Here is an 18,174-nt window from a genome sequence, read left to right on the forward strand (position 1 = left end):
AGCAGTCCAAGCATTCTTGGATAATGTAGATAAAGGGGGTCCTTTATCAAACTGGTGTAAAGTAGAACTGGCTTAGTTGCCCATAGCAACCAATCAGATTTAAACTTTCATTTTGAACAGCTCTGTTGGAGATGGAGGAATCTGGTTGCTATGGGCAACTAAGCCAGTTCTGCTTTACACCAGTTTTTTTTAAATAACCCCAAAATGCTGTAGTTGTTACCCCCTAATTCCAGGATGAAACATCCCTAGTACTCGCAATCACCATTATTTCCAACATGTAGAAAAACCAATTCATGCAGATCCGAACGGCTTATTCCCCTTGGTAGCAAACAGCGATCCCAGACATGGCTTGTGATGACATTGTACAACAGAAGGATGAATCCAGTGACCTATAACATGCTGCTTTCACCGCAGATCACACTACAAGGAGCAGGAGGAGTAGTGTAGACTGCATTCCAATGGGCAAAAAGTGGTTTATTTATACTCCTATTTAGGGTCCATTCACACGTCCATAAGTGTTTTGCGGATCCGCAAAACACGGACACCGGCAATGTGCATTCCGCAATTTACGGACCACACATCGCCGGCACTATAATAGAAAATGCCTAATCTTGTCCGCAATTGCAGACAAGAATAGGACATGTTCTATTTTTTGGCGGAAACGGAAGTGCGGATCTGCGGATGCGGACAGCACATTCTGGCCCCATTGAAAATTAATGGGTCTGCACCCGTTGCGGAACGGATGCAGACCCATTTTGCAGACGTGTGAATGGACCCTTAGTAGTAAAAACAAATGCATATCCTACACAATAAAATTGCCACTAGATTTTGCCCTGTTCTCGGCTTCTTTTGAGGTAGTGACGTGTGTATTATATGTTTTACTACTAAATGTAAGTATAATAAACCACACCCTTTGGAAGGCAGTCTACACATTTCCTCCTGCTCCATGCAGTGTGGTCTCCGGCAGAGAAGGCAGCGTTTTATGGGTCATTAGATCCATCCATCCGTTGTACAATTTCATCACAAGCCATGTCTGGGGATCGTTGTTTGCTATACGGATCTGCATAAATCTGTTTTTCTACATGGTGTGAATAGTGGTGATGGTGAATACTGGAGACATTTCATCCGTGAATTAGGGATCTGCCATATTACATTGTGTTCTGTATGCAATCGAAGGACACTTTAATAGCCATAGCTAAACACCATATGATGATTATGCACATTTATTATTGTTTCATGCGGTTTTTCCCTTAAAGAGGTCCTTACACCACTCCTGACATGCCTGTTTTAATAGCTTCATGCATTCCCCATGTAATAGATTCTCCAGAACTATGTTGTGCCATTCCTTTATTATTTCTACTAGAAGTTATGAATGAATTGCTTTTAGCCTTCAGTAAGGGTACAGGGGGGGGGTGTACCTGTACAGTCTGAAAATGGCAGCACTGATTGGATAGAGTCAGACTATGCAGGTACACACCCCCCCCCCCCCCCCCCCCAACTGGAAACCTCCCCTCTGTACCCTAATAGCAATTCATTCATAACTTCTAGTAGAAATAATAAAGGAATGGTACAACATGGAGCCATAAGACTCCAGAATTGTTATTTCATAGGGAATGCATGAAACTATTAAAACAGGCACATCAGGAGCGGTGAAAGGTCCTCTTTAAAATACTGGGGAAAATATACATCAGCCTTGAGTATTTTTGTCAATTGTATGCTATGCAGAGTACCTCATTCTGAGGAACGGGGGACAATATGCAACAAATTTAGAGTCTACTTTTTATGTAAATGTGCGCCGATATATATAATAATTTTCTGTTAGTTTTAAACCTATAATATGTGATTTATTACTGAACCAAGTATGTTATTTGCATTGTTACTCAGACATTCCTACGGCACACATCAAGGATTGAGATGTTTTTTGTTTATGCTTGTGATACATTCTATTCTCTAAATCTTGTTCTCTTTTTAAGTTTTTACTTGTGCCAGAACTAATGCCGTTCCGACTGACACGTCAGATAATAAATCTGATGTTGCCCCTGAAAGAAACTGGATTATTTGATTCTGTGATGGTGCATGCTTTACGAGCCTATCGAACTAACCCGGACCTCCTCATTAGTACAATGGATGTGTTTGTAAAGGAGCCTTCACTAGACTGGAAGGTAAAACCTAGATTTGGATTGACTTCACTAGTGTGGCCTTGGTTAATGGGAAATTAAATAAGTTCTTGGAAGCTCACTGTGGTCACTAGACATACAATAGATGTTAGATTATAGCAGCCAAGGGCGGATTGGGAACTTGAAGTGGCCCAAAGTTGTAGGCGAGTCTGAACTGACAGAAGGTAGGGAAACAAAAGTAGGCAGGGTCAACACAAGCCACAAGCAGGCAGGACAAAAGAAGTAGGTGGGACCAGCAATACCACAGCACAAAATACCGCCCCAGCAAAACCAAATACCAAAGCATAAAATACTGCCCTATGACCATCAGGATGGTGGTACAGTTGAATTCAGGAGGGACCTGCGGCTGCTGGCCAAGTGCACATGTACCTGGTGCTCCTAGCATAAATTAATGCTGTGAGCATCCGATCGTTATTGTACCAGGCCAGCATCTGTGAAGAGGGCTCAGGTGGCACCAGGGGCCACCTGTAGGGTATATGCCCAATCCGCCTCTGTTAGCAGCTGCTTCACTTGATCACCATGCTGTATATTGTCACACAGCTCCTGTATTACACTTCCAAATTCCTTGACAATGCAGCACAGAATACCTCCCCAGCAGTGCCACATGAATGCCGCAGTGAAAAATACACCCCCAATAGCCCCATATAAATACCGCACGGTGCAGTACATAATACTTTTCCAACAGCGTAAAAAAAAATACACCAGTAGAGTAACCACTCTACCACCACTGTGGTATTACAGGTAGTATAAGGCTGTTACATGTCATAGACCAAGAATACTTGCATTGAACTTCGTTTTGGCTCCTATCTCCACTGTCTTGAGACTTGCAATCCAAACTGCTTGAGGAGAGGGGGCATAGATGGGTCACAGGTAGTGCAACACTCTTTCTCTTGAAATGCTAGTGCGTGACCGCCGGGCGCTCCTAAATACGTCACCCAGGTACAAGAGAACCTTGCTCGCTAAATGTGCCAGCACCTGTGTGGCGTCAGTTGGAGCTGCCTAGTGGTCCTGCACAGGTCGTTACGTTATTTGGTTACTATCTAGAATAGTAATTTTGTCCAACATTACAATTCTGCACTATATAAGGATATGAATCAAAGTACAACAGTATTAGTAAATCTGGACCAGAGTGTGGAACTAGCTGTTTGTCTGTCGCACCCATGGCATAGATTTCTAGACCTTTTTTCACCCTCTATATTTATGGGGTTATTTTGATAGTATAAAAATGTAAATTCATTCTTGCCATTTATGTACTAAAATAAATTGTTATGCAGAATTTTGAAGCAAAGCAATTGAAAAAGAGAGGAGACTGGGTAAAAGACGTAAACACTACCTCACAGGACTGGTATCCTATGCAGAAAGTAACATGTGCAAAACGGAAGTTATCTGGTGTAAATCCTGCAATAATCACATGGTAAGTGTTAACGCAGGGTGTATCATCTACCTCTGTTCACATTGCTGTTTAGACATTCCGGTAGTCTGTTCCAACAGACTACTGGAATTACCATATCTGCACCGCCATATCCGCATTGGCTGTAATGCAATGCCGACTTTCTGCCAGACAGATACTGCTGCATTCAGCAGTATTTGCCCAGCATTTATGCTGGAAACCTGACGGATCCCATTATAGCCAGAGGGGGTCCAGCTATGTAATTCCATTATTCTGCTCCTCTGTTGAACCCCTCAGGGCTCCAGATATAAAAAAAAATACACTGCTCAAAAAAATAGGGAACACAAAAATAACACATCCTAGATCTGAGTTAATTAAATATTCTTCTGAAATACTTTGTTCTTTACATAGTTGAGTGTGCTGACAAAAAAATCACGCAAAAATTTAAAAATGGAAATCAAATTTTTCAACCCATGGAGGTCTGGATTTGGAGTCACACTCAAAATTAAAGTGGAAAAACACACTACAGGCTGATCCAACTTTGATGTAATGTCCTTAAAACAAGTCAAAATGAGGCTCAGTAGTGTGTGTGGCCTCCACGTGCCTGTATGACCTCCCTACAACGCCTGTGCATGCTCCTGATGAGGTGGCGGACGGTCTCCTGAGGGATCTCCTCTCCGCTATTAACCCCTCAGGAGCCTGTGTCTGTGGTGCAACGTGACGTTGGTGGATAGAGCGAGACATGATGTCCCAGATGTGCTCAATTGGATTCAGGTCTGGGGAACGGGTGGGCCAGTCCATAGCATCAATGCCTTCGTCTTGCAGGAACTTCTGACACACTCCAGCCACATGAGGTCTAGCATTGTCTTGCATTAGGAGGAACCCAGGGCCAACCGCACCAGCATATGGTCTCACAAGGGGTCTGAGGATCTCATCTCGGTACCTAATGGCAGTCAGGCTACCTCTGGCAAGCACATGGAGGGCTGTGCGGCCCTCCAAAGAATGCCACCCCACACCATTACTGACCCAATGCCAAACCGGTCATGCTGGAGGATGTTGCAGGCAGCAGAACGTTCTCCACGGCGTCTCCAGACTCTGTCACATGTGCTCAGTGTGAACCTGCTTTCATCTGTGAAGAGCACAGGGCGCCAGTGGCGAATTTGCCAATCTTGGTGTTCTCTGGCAAATGTAAGCCCAACCCCCACCTGTGGACGTCAGGCCCTCATATCACCCTCATGGAGTCTGGGCAGACACATGCACATTTGTGGCCTGCTGGAGGTCATTTTGCAGGGCTCTGGCAGTGCTCCTGCTGTTCCTCCTTGCACAAAGGCGGAGGTAGTGGTCCTGCTGCTCGGTTGTTGCCCTCCTACGGCCTCCTCCACATCTCCTAATGTACTGGCCTGTCTCCTGGTAGCGCCTCCATGCTCTGGACACTACGCTGACAGACACAGCACCTTCTTGCCACAGCTCGCATTGATGTGCCATCCTGGATAAGTTGCACTACCTGAGCCACTTGTGTGGGTTGTAGACTCCGTCAAATGCTACCACTAGAGTGAAAGCACCGCCAGCATTCAAAAGTGACCAAAACATCAGCCCGGAAGCATAGGAACTGAGAAGTGGTCTGTGGTCACCACCTGCAGAACCACTCCTTTATTGGGGGTGTCTTGCTAATTGCCTATAATTTCCACCTGTTGTCTATTCCATTTGCACAACAGCATGTGAAATTGATTGTCACTCAGTGTTGCTTCCTAAGTGGACAGTTTGATTTCACAGAAGTGTGATTGACGTGGAGTTACATTGTGTTGTTTAAGTGTTCCCTTTATTTTTTTGAGCAGTGTATATATATCAAGGAGCCATTGACTCCTAACCTGAAAAATTTAGAAGACAAATTAAAATTTTTAGTTGCCAAATTTAAAATACATATAATTATGGTATAATAAAAAAAAAAATCACGTCTTACCTAGGGTTGTCACGATACCCAAATTTTTACTCTATTTCGATACCATAAAAAAGTATTGCGATACTCAATACCACGTGAAAAAAATAAAACCCCAAAAAATCTGCGTGCATTCCACATTTTATGGAACGTCTGGACCAATAGTACAGTCTTAACCAAATTTTTGTCTGGAGAAGGTGACAATAAAATGGCAAATTGCACGTTTTTTTTTGTTTTTTTTCTGTTACTGCTTTCACCGCATAGGAGATATTTTTAAATATTTTAATAGTTTGCACTTTTTCGGGCGTGGCGATATGTAATTTTTTTTTTTTTATATGTAAAATTGGGCAAGGGGGTGATTCAAACGTAATATTTTGTTGTTTTTTGTAATATTTTTTTTTTTCCCTTTTTAGTTAATACCTATTTAACCCCTTAGGGGCTAGAACCTGGGATCTTCCATCCCTTGTGCTATTCACCCTGATAGAGCTCTATCAGGGTGAATAGGACTTCTCACTCTCCCTGCTGCTCTGTGCACACAGCAGCAGGGAGCAGACTATGGCAGCCAGGGCTTCAATAGCGTCCTGCCTGCCATGGTAACCGATCGGAGCCCCAGGATTCCACTGCTGGGGCTCCGATATGAACTGCCACTGCACCACCAATGATAATACTTGGGGGCGCACTGCACCACCAATGATTATAGTACTTGGGGGCGGGGGGGGGGGGGGGGGGGGTTTGTTTATGCTTAATACAAACACAGGCTCCTGAGGGGTTAATAGCGGCGGATCGCAGCGCACAGTCATAGAGGCTGGGTGCCGGGTATGGGATATGTTCGGCAGCGCAGCCTGCGTTTGTATTAAGCATAAACAATATTCATTGGTGGCGCAGTGGCCACAGCCCCTCCCCTCCTCCTCCCTGCTATCAGCCCATTGGTGGCAGCGGCACAGGGGGGAGGGACTGCCTCCTTCTCCCCTGTGCTGTGTTGAGAAGAACATGGCACACGCTGACAGCAGCGCCTGCCATGTCAGTTTGTGAAAGCAGCAGAGCAGCGGAGGGTCTAGGCGCAAATGGCGACAAGACTACAAAGTCTTGTCGCCATTTAGCAATTCTAGGTCGCATTTGCTACCATTTTGGCCATCTGGAGCCCTGCCCCTATCGATCAGATACTGGTAGAGACAAATCTTAGGTGTATAGCTTCACTAGTGCATGAAATAAATGTTAACATGATTTATTTCAGTGAAGAACTGCGATTGGGACATGCTGTGTCTAAGGCGTTTAAACATTTCTGTGATGTTGCAAAAGGAGATAAGGCGTATAATATACGAGCTGGAGTACCTGATGATGAACTTTCTGAGGAGATTCAAGTAAAATGTCTTATCGATCAGGCTACAGACCCTAATATCCTTGGCAGAGTCTGGACAGGATGGGAACCTTGGATGTGAAGATGCAGCTTCAGAAATCCCAGTCTGTCCTAAATTTGACAGTTCAATAATGGAATTACTGATGGGAATGAAATAGCGATTTATTATTGAGTCTTCCCTGGATAAATGTGTGGTGTAGAAATTTTAGTGTCTTATATTGTTCCTGCCTCACAGAACACACAACAGCAAAGCCTTAATTTTGCACTCTTCCATAGTGGTTTACTAAAATGAAATTCAATTACATTTTTAGATCATTAAAGAAAAACAAAAGTGATTTTGTCAAACAGTTTCTGTTGTATTTTTTTATGTAAAAAAAAAGAAAGCTGATAATTCAGATTGTCATCCCATATACTGTATATTCATCAGGCATTGACAGTATTTGCTGAGTCATAATTAATAAACTTAAAGTACACCAATATTGCAAGTTACAAAAATATCATACTGTACATCATATATATTATAATTTCGAATATTGAGAGTTGGGGAGCCTAAGATAGGGCTTTCTGTATCTTAAAGAGGTTGTGCCACTAATAATTATGTATCCCGCCCAACTGATATTGCATTTATATCACTTTTCCCAAATACCACAATCTATTAAAACTGCCTTATTCTGAAGTTATTAGCCTACCATTGCACCCAGTGGCAAATCTGTTTAGATATTCAGTTGCTGTTTGTTACATACTGTATTGGAGCTTTGTAATGTAGGACGTGTCATTGGTAAGAACAAGAGGCGTGGTTACTGTCACATGATCTGCTAATGTCAAGGCACATCTCATTGCCATACGGGATGATTAGACAGATGACAAACCAGGAAATAGGATTCAAGCATGGGGGGTAAGAGAAAACTGCAAATTAGGTATATTTGAGTCGTTTGTGGCGCCACCCCTTAAAGTCCTGTAAGTTGCAAGGTGCAACTTATGCATGAAGCTATCCAATAATAGTCCAATGCATTAGACTTGTTTTTCTAGCACATCCCACAGATGCTTGATCGGCTTGAGATCTGGGGTGTTTTGAAGTCAATACCTTGAACTATGTTCCCCCAAACCATTCCTGAACAATTTTAACAATGTGGCAAGGCTCATTGTCCTGCTGAAAGGGACCACTGCCATCAAACAATACTGTTGCCGTGGAGGGTTGTACTCAGTCTGCAACAATATTTAGGTAGGTGGTACATGTTAAAGTAACATCCACATGAATGCCAAGACCCAAGGTAACCAAACAAAACATTGCCCAGTGTCACACTGGATCAGATTGTTTGCATTTTTCCCTTAGTGCATCCTGAAAACCCAGCTGTCCACAAGATGTAAAAGAAAACATGATTTTTAGACTATCGCTTTCCACTGCTCTTTGGTCCAATTTTGATGCTTATGAGTAGTGTTGAGCGAATCAAAGCATCTGAAGTGGAATTCGATCCAGAGTTTAGGAAAAGTTCGATTTGCAACGGATCTGAATTTCCTTGCGCTTCGTGGTAACAAATCGTTTCTTTCCTAAAAGTGCGGCTACACGTGTTACAAAGTGAAAGTTAGAAGCTCGGGAACATGCAAACCCATAATGCCATGCAGACAATCAGCAGCTAGCCAGTCCCTGTGATGTCACAGCCCTTTAAAAGTCTCATCCCGCACCGCCATTTTACTGTAAGCTAAGCATAGGGAGAGATGTGACAAGTGCTAGGGACTGTGTTGCTTAAAGCTTTTAAGTGTATTTACAGATGCCTAAACAAGCAATAGAACCTGTCACAGCTGTTTAAAAAGGTTCTATTGCTGCCCACCACCCCTGAAGAAGCCAGAATACTGGCGAAATGTCGGGGGGTAGTTTTAGTTTTTAAACAGCTGTCACCACTCCACTGCCAAGAGGCAAATAGCGGTCCGGCTGGATTGCTTTAATATCGCTGGTGTTACAATTAGTTGGTACACAGGAGTCATAGCTGTGTGTCAAGTCTGTATGTAGTGTTAGTTGCCAAACACCACGTTTAGTCTCTTTAGTGGGCTGACGTTCCAAGTCTCCCACTACCCTCCATGGGTGTCTGACAACTTGATTTATTTGGCGACAACACCGCAGACGCGGTACGGCAGGAATCTGCCTCCATAGTCATTAGGGTGAGAGATTGTGCACATCTTTTTGCCCCCTCTAACTGACCAACAAACATATTCACCAGTGGAGTGATGACTGTGTTTTTAACACTCTTGTAGCTTTTTTTGTTTCTTTGTCATCAATTAAGTAGTGTATCACGCACATATTTAGTGTTAGATTTTAATATTTATCGCAATAAAAGTGAAGTATTTTCACCTGGGCCAAGACAGGTTCTATTGCCTGTTTAGGCATCTGTAAATAAACTTGAGAAATAACCTTACCCAGGTTAGGTCCTGAATTTATATATAAGCTTTTAAGTGTGGAATATTGGATAGGGAGAGTGCATGGTCGGTGTAGGGAGAGCGTATCAATCCCTGTGTAGGGTACAGAGCTATCTAATCGAACAGCTTCCTCCTTGTTTAATAGACAAGCAATTCTATTTGGCCTTGATTCACAAATTGGGGTGAATAAGCTGTCTAATTCTACTGGTATGTCCACCTGCCTGTCACATTAACTGTTTTACTACCAGAAAGGACTAGCTATGCATGTTGCTGCATTGTACAGTGACGTACATTAAGATACACTCTCCCTGCAGGCCGAGATATAGATATAGCTGAATTAACCCGCTTCATAACAAATAAATTAATTCTGAACAAGGCGAATTTCTTGAGAAAAGTTGTCCAAATAGAATTTTTGAAAACTTTGCTCATCTGTACTTATGAACTCATTTTAGGTGCTTTTGGCAGTGGACAGAGTTTAGCATAGGCACTCTGATCAGTCTGCGGATACACCATTTCGACACGTTCCTGTAGTTGCTAGCATGAATTTCTTTAGCTTGTTATGATATACTGTAGCTGTTCTGTGGGATCAGACAGACTAGCCTTTGCTTACTATGCGCATCAATGGCCCTTGGGCACTCAAGACCTTGATTCATATTGTCCTTCTGGGAGCTGCTTTAGGTGTACAGGGAAACTCCACAAGGTCTGCTGGAGGTACAGACGTGGCAGCAGCATGACATCTAAACAGCACTACTGGCAGGCAACATCACCTGTAACATCACTTCCACAAAGGGCAGAGTGATATCCTTTTGTTTTGTTTGTTTTTTATAAAAAACAAACAGCAGGAGGCATTTTCCGTGATTGGCGATAATGCCAATCACTGGCATTTAAAGGGTTTGTCCGGATTCAGAGCTGAACCCAGACATATCTCCTTTTTCACTCAGGCTGCCCCTCTGATATGAGCATCAGAGGATTTCATATATTGCGCAGGGCAACGGCTGTTTGTTTACATTTTTTACACTGCTAGGTGGAGGCTTCCGCCTAGCAGTGTTGCCGGTGAGGCCACCAGCACTAATGGGTGGGCTTTAGTGCTGCCCACTCTGCCTAGCTTACTCATGCAATAAACTTGCAGCATGTGTGCTGAGGATGTCAAAAATAAAAAAAAATCCAACCCTTTTTTTCCCCTAAACAGTCTAATCTTGGACCTCTCGCGATGGTTTGATGAGGGACTATTTCAATTTGACAATGTAGTAGATTATAAGACATTGGAAATGTTCCCCTTAGCACTGCAGTTCATTTACCTGCTAGGGCACATTACCTGCAAATTAGAAGACAAAGCAGTAGAGTCCTTCCCGGGTGTGTATGATTGGGGTTTTGGGGGGGGGGGGTGACAGGGAGAAAGAAAGCCTCTCACCTGGCCACATTGCGCTGGATTCACAACAACCGCAAACGCTCATAGTTTGACAGACACTTGCTGCTGTGCACCCTACTGCCGGATCTTGAGGTTCCAGTGATCACACAGGGATGAAGGAGATGTTAGCGACACCACAAGAAGGATATCATGGAGTCCTTGTATGAAGGACCGACCCCTTACTCAGATAAGTACATTCCTGCAAATCAAACCTTTTCTGCATAAGCTACCATATTTTTTCAGCCTATAAGACGCACCTAGGTTTTAGAGGGTGAAAATAGGAAAAAAAAAATTGAACAAAAGGTGTGTTAAAATATGTTGAGGGAAGCTGTCGCTGACAGAAGTCTATGGGGGTAATCTGCTGCTGACAAACTTATGGTGGGATCTGCTACTGACACAAGTTTATGGGGGTATTGTAATCTGCTGCTGACACAATGTTATGGGGGTAATATGCTGCTGACACACCTGGGCTGTGAGCTGTGTGCTGCGATTGGCCAGCGCTACAGCCTAGGAGGGGGAGACGCCCACAGGACAAGGGCAGACACCGCCTACTATAACTTAGTGAGTGAAGATACCGGAGGGCATAACGAGAGAACGGAGCGGCCCCCAGGGATAATAGTAAGTGCAGTGAGATCCCCGGGCGCCGCTCTCCATGGCAGCATACTTAGTTCACAATGTTTTTCAAGGTGAAAGGTCCTCTTTAAGTCTCCATTCACACGTCCGTGGTGTGTTGCGGACCCGCAACACACCTGCCCAGCACCCCTATAGAAATGCCTATTTTTGTCCGCAAGCTGCGGACAAGAATAGGACATGTTCTATCTTTTGCGGAGCTGCGGACCTGAAGATCGGGGCCGCGCTCCGCAAATGCGGATGCGGACCCATTTGCGGACGTGTGAATGGAGCCTAATAAGGGGGCACTTTATTAGGAGTGGGGTCATTAGGGGTACAGTACCTTAAGGATGACTTTCTGGCAAGGCACAGCTCTGAGTGCACGTAGTCAGGAGCAAGCACGTGTGAATACTGAGAGGCAAAGTAGGCATGTGTGACAGGGAAGTCTGCTCTGCCCCTCGTCTGTCCAGAATGCACATCGCGGCCGGCTCACTATGTTGTGGGGCAGGAGGGGACGTGACAATCCATTGAAGTGAATGGCACCGTAGCCACAGCCGCAAGTGATCGGATGCACGGAATCACAAGGCACAATTATGGCTGAGGTCCGGTCAAAATGCTGCTTGCAGCATTTTGTTTGGACTGGACTGCAGGCATAATGTGCCTTGTGCTCGTGTGCAGCCGTTGGGCATGGTTATGGTGCCAATCACTTCAACAGACCACTACGCCCCCACCTGCCCCACAATATAGTTAGCCGGCCGCAATGCAGTGCAGTGCATTCTGGACAGAATCAGGCCGGAACGCACTGCCTGGTGTGAACGAGGCCTTAATGTGATCACAGCAATTAGTTTAGTGCACACTCTTGCTCTTAGCACATTGCTACCCATACCTCTAGGTGATTTAGGCAAATTAGCTGCTGATGTGGCATGGAAAGGATCCCCCTCACCTTCCCAGTTTGACAACACCTGCAGAAAGGGGGTCCTCTGAGGGATGCTGGCAGAGTTGAGCGTTCTATCAATGCCCCTGGCTCTGTAATAATGGCTCCGTCACTGCTCCGAGCCGTGACAGAACCTTTGAGTGCTCCACTTCTCCAGCTCTGTCATTTCTTCTTCCCCACACTGTCACTACACCACGCTCCCCCACTCTGTCACCGCACCAGTGTTTGCATTGGTGGGCAGTGTGCCCCCCCCCCCCCCCCGTCATTGGTGGCAGCGGCATTTCCGATCGGAGTCCCAGCATTGTAACTCACAGGTCTGTGCGTTACATGCGCTGTGGCCGCCCGGCGCTCCTTCTTGTAAGTATAATGCTGCTGAGTAACTGACCATGGCAGACTGGACTTCAGTAGCGTCCTGGCTGCCATGGTAATGCAAACATTCCCGGCACCCGACCTCGGACAGTGAGCTGCCATCCGCGTAATTAACCCCTCAGGTGCCGCGGATGGCAGCGCCCTGTCAGAGGTGCGTCCCCATCACAATGGGAACAACTCGGGTTTAGAATATACCATCAGATCGAAGATTTCTCCAATCCGATGGTATATTTTAACTTCAAGCGTCCCCATCACCATGGGAACACCTCTCCACGCCCAGCTCATCGCCGATCCACTGCTCCAGTAAACAAAGCCATCTCAGCCCTGCTACTTGCCCGCAGCAGGGCTAAGCTACTGAACAAACTACCTGCCCGGCGCCCGGAACCGCATGTCCCGGGCGATACGATTTCCACATCCATGCACTTATTTAAGCCACATTCTTATCAGTAAGATAAGGATTAAGCTTTGATGAGTGTTTATAATGTCAAAGAGCAGAGATAAGGAGTCAGTCTGTTCCCCAGATGACTAAAAAGACAAAAAATCCAGAGCATGCAATAAATCCACAATGATATAAATTGTTTGTGTGACTGAAAGTATGATGGGAGATGTGTATAAAACACTGTCGGGTCATATTGACCCAGATGGTACATATGTACCAATCATTATTTCACATAATAAAATTAAAATAAACTACGGGCCTTTAAAGCTACTGAGTGCCTGCTGTTTCACACAGCAGACACCTAGGGCTAATGCCTGCAATCAGCGGTAATGCCAATCGCAGACATTTAACCCCTCAAAAGCATGCGCTTTCCGGGCAGGAACACTTAAGTAATAGACCAGAGCCTGTACTGGTTAATTTAAATTGAGGTCTGCAGGTGGCAGCACTGCATTGGGATATACCGATCTTTGTATTCCGTAATGGATAAAATTCCATTATGTTATATGAATTGCAATCTAATTATTACATATTGGGGGCCTAAAAAAAAAGAAAAGTTTAGGTTTTTAGAAATATAAATATTCTATTGACCACCCCCCCAGAAAAAAAAATTAAAAAAAAAAATGAACATGATAGGCGTTGCCACATCCGAAAATGCCCATACTATTAAAATATAAACCAATTTGTCCCACACTGTGAATGGGGTAACAGAAAAAAAAATCAATATGGCTGATTGGCCCTTTTTTATTGCTTCAAAAATTGAATTAAAAAATTATCAATAAAAACTACAGATCGTCGTGCAAAAAATAAGCTCTTACACGGCTCCATAGATGTAACTACAAAAAAGTTATAGTGGTCAGAAGATGGAGATTGAAAGGAAGAAGAAAAAAATTTCCCAAAATGTTAAATTTTTTTCAGAAGAAAAAAGAAAAGTGTGATGTCACTGTAATCGTACTGATCCAGAGAATGAAGTTAACTGGTCAATTTTACCACATAGTGAACGCAAAACCTATAAAACTGTCGCTGAATTGTTTTTTTTTCCCATTTCACCACCATGACGGCATAATATAGGAGATTGACCCCTGATCTCTGTAGGGGCAAGAAAACAGAGAAAGATTAAATTGCCCCACCCACCTCAGTGTTTTTCCTGCCCCTATAGGGGCCAGGACAGAGAAAGACCTATCTGCTGGTCAGGAGGTGAAGATGTATCTACATATGATTTTATTTTCCCCTGCAGGGTAACTCATCGGGGGCTGCGGGCCTTCCTTGGGTTTATAAATCCACTGTATCGGTTCCCCTGCTCGCCGGCGGTTGCTTACCAAAGCTGAGTATTGGGAATGCGCGGGCCTTGCATCTGTAGAGCGGATGCCTGTCCTGGAGATGCACAAGTAATGCGCACCTTCCTTTCCCATGGTGGGATAAGCAGGTGTAGGCCGGAGATCCCACGTGTTGCGTGCGGACGTCTGACGTCACTTCGGGTGGCGTGGTAACGCGGTGGCGTCCCTGGAAGTAGGATTCGCTGGGGTGATGTTTGCCAGTATGGAAGCCACAGAGGGTCCTGATCTGAGGTCTGAACATGTCGGCCCCTGAAAAGCCTAGAAAGCTTGATGCTCCGGCGCCAGTGATCGTAAGTCCCCCACATGGGGAACCCTCTTCTGAGTTGCACTTTTGGGAGAATTATAGACAAATTACTACACATAGGTGTGTGTATATATAGGTATATATATATATATATATATATATATATATACACAGTCAGGTCCATAAATATTGGGACAACTACACAATTGTAACAATTTTGGCTCTATACACCACCACAATAGATTTGAAATGAAACTAACAAGATGTGCTTTAACTGCAGACTGTCAGCTTTAATTTACATCCAAATCAGGTAATTGGTGTAGGAATTACAACAGTTTGCATATGTGCCTCCCATTTGTTAAGGAACCAAAAGTAATGGGACAATTGGCTTCTCAGCTGTTCCATGGCCAGGTGTGTGTTATTCCGTCATTATCCCAATTACAATGAGCAGATAAAAGGTCCAGAGTTAATTTCAAGTGTGCTATTTGCATTTGGAATCTGTTGCTGTCAACTCTCAAGATGAGATCCAAAGAGCTGTCACTATCAGTGAAGCAAGCCATCATTAGGCTGAAAAAACAAACCCATCAGAGAGATAGCAAAAACATTAGGCGTGGCCAAAACAACTGTTTGGAACATTCTTAAAAAGAAGGAACGCATCGGAGAGAAGACCACGGAAAACAACTGTGGTGGATGACCGAATAATTCTTTCCCTGGTGAAGAAAACAACAGTTGGCCAGATCAAGAACACTCTCCAGGACGTAGGTGTATGTGTGTCAAAGTCAACAATCAAGAGAAGACTTCACCAGAGTGAATACAGAGGGTTCACCACAAGATGTAAACCATTAGTGAGCCTCAAAAACAGGAAGGCCAGATTAGAGTTTGCCAAACAACATCTAAAAAAAAAATCCTTCACAGTTCTGGAACAACATCCTATGGACAGATGAGACCAAGATCAACTTGTACCACAGTGATGGGAAGAGTATGTAGGAGGAAAGGAACTGCTCATGATCCTAAGCATACCAACTCATCTGTTCTGTTCCAGTATCTTGCATTGTGTATTGGTATGCGCTCCCCTGTTTTCAGGCTTCTAGTTAGTTTAGCCTAGCCACTCCCTGTTTTCCCAGTGATGCCTTGCTCGTAGTTGCTCAGCTTTCTGAGTAGCAGCATCCATCTTCTGAGCTAGGAGTTTATTGCTGACATAATTATTTTACCATCTGGATTACCCTGCAACATCTTGTAATACAATCTCCGGATTCAAAGGCTACTTGATTAACGCCTGGGTGTCTAATGCCTAAGCTGTAAGTGGAGAAAGTCAAATTCAACAAGTCACTCCCGTGTGCAAAGAGGTTGCTCTACACAGGTGCGTGATTGTATATAGCTGACTTTTGAAACGCCAAAGTAAAAAAATTTGTACTCTCCTTCTCTTGCTAAGGATAGAATATTCCCCTCCAAGTAATAAGACATCATCATTAGTCGACTGCTTGCTGCAGTGACTTTTTCATCATATCCTGCTCTGTACTGCAATCACTGAGGCTCGTAGAAGATTCTAGCAATTGCAGTTTTTATACAGGCAAGGAACTGCATTCAGCCCTGTTTTTCTGAGGCAAATATCATCTGCCAATCAAATTACAGGGCAGAGCCCATCATATTGGTACATTGCAAGGCTTAACTCAAAACAACACCTGCAGTAGGAGGTCATGTGACTGCCTTTCTGGGACCCGGCCAACATTGTAAGCTACTGAAAGACTGAACTAACCACTAGAGGTAGCTGCTGTGTAACAAATGGAAATGGAAGACACAGCTAAAAGGATTTCCAAGCCCTCTTTAAAAATGAATGTGGCCCCCCTAACAAACAACATTGAGATATGTAATAACTTATCCAGTTTGTGGGAAAAGACTAAACAATGTATGGATGCAGCACATGGATCAGGCTATAATGAAGATCAATCAAAGGTCATGTGTACAAAATTGAATAAGACCTATGAAAGTTATAAGAGACTGTCTGAAAAATATTCTTCTTTATCAAGTCTCGACTTAAAGACCCACACTGCACTTAGTGATGAAAGATATAGCAGATTTGTGGCAGTCAAGTCAATGCTAGAGGACAAGATATAACAACAATATGAAACTGCGTCCCCCCATTCTAACTTTTCAAGGCACTCCAAGGCTTCATCCCGTTCCTCGAAATCTATTGCTCAGTCCTTATCGCTAACGTCTCGCTCACAGCACTCTTCGCTGAGTAACTCACTGGTGTTAGAACGCGCAAAAGCGGAAGCAGCGAAGGTACAAGCTCACTGCATTAGAAAGGAAGCAGCCATTAAGACACGTCGCAAAGACACAAGCCCAATCTCAAGCTAATCAAGCAGCTATACACGCTCAAGCGACCAAGGCCGAAGCTGAGTTGGAGGTCCTTCAGAAGGAAAGGGAAGAAGCAGTAGCCATGGCTGAACTCAGAGTTCTAGAAGAAGCTGCTGAAGAAGAAGCTTATCATCCTATGTTCAAGATATCTAATGACTCAGAAAGGCGTACCCTGGAATTCGTCCTAAACCAAAGCAAAGTCAATGCATGTGCACAAGAAGATTCGACCTCTGCACACCAGCCTGCTGAACTCATGCGAGTAGAAAAAGAGGCAGCCGATAACTATACAGTTGACCCCAGTCTAGTGGACATTGCTCTTTCTTTCAAACCTCTGGCACCTTACACATTATTTCAGGCGCCATTAGAGACCAAGCCACTTCAAGCTCATCAAATCACATTAAACCCTCCTGAGACTAGTCGCATATCGACCAAGACGCTGGCGCCAAAATTACCAGATCTGAAGCCTTCACTAACGCTCAACCCAGCTGCCACTCCATTCCATCTTCCAATCCCCAAACATTGGGTATCAGATAGTGCCAATAACACCAGCGAGGGAGAAGTTCCCGTCGCCATGATGCATCAGAAATCGCTAAGTACCTCACCTTCAGGGACCTCATCAGTACTAGCCTTACGAACTTTGATCGCCCAGAGAATTATAGAAGTTGGAAGGCCACCTTCAAGAAAACAGTTCAAACCCTTGGTGTTCCGCCTATGCAATAACTTGACTTACTAATTAGATGGCTAGGTCCATGGTCGTCAAACTGTGTTAAGAGACTCAAAACCGTTTATATCTACGAACCAGTCAAAGGCCTTCGTCTCGCATGGGAAAGATTAAAGCAGACATACGGCGGCTGAGAAGTAGTTGAACGTGCCTTATTTAAACGACTATACGACTTTACTGAATTATCCAATACAGACCGCCGAGGGTTCCATGAATTAAGTGACCTTCTTGAGTTTGAAATCGTTAAGGGAGACCCGCAGCTACCAGGTCTCAGCTTTCTTCATACCTCCCATGGTGTGGGCCTGATCGTGGAGAAATTACCCCTCAATGTTCAAGATCAATGGGCAACAGCAGGTTCAAAATACAAGGAGCAACATGGTGTTCCCTTTCCACCATTTTCATACTTCTGTAAGTTCATCAAGGACTTAGCTAGAGCCAAAAATGATCCGAGCTTCAACACCTTGGGGACCAACATCTTTGGCTCTA

At 44.2% G+C, this 18,174-nt stretch overlaps 1 protein-coding gene across 1 annotated transcript in view; it reads left to right on the forward strand.

Moving 5' to 3' along the window:
- The window catches only part of PRKDC (protein kinase, DNA-activated, catalytic subunit), a 448,398-nt gene extending 441,197 nt beyond the window's left edge, over window positions 1–7,201 (forward strand). Inside the window, 3 exon segments of the mRNA XM_040433446.1 lie at window positions 1,974–2,162; window positions 3,452–3,591; window positions 6,738–7,201. Coding sequence (XP_040289380.1) covers window positions 1,974–2,162; window positions 3,452–3,591; window positions 6,738–6,942 — 534 coding nt within the window. The 3' untranslated portion in view covers window positions 6,943–7,201.
- The last annotated feature ends 10,973 nt before the right edge of the window (window positions 7,202–18,174 follow it).

This window comes from Bufo bufo, chromosome 5, assembly GCF_905171765.1.
Source record: "Bufo bufo chromosome 5, aBufBuf1.1, whole genome shotgun sequence".
Classification (NCBI taxonomy): domain Eukaryota; kingdom Metazoa; phylum Chordata; class Amphibia; order Anura; family Bufonidae; genus Bufo; species Bufo bufo.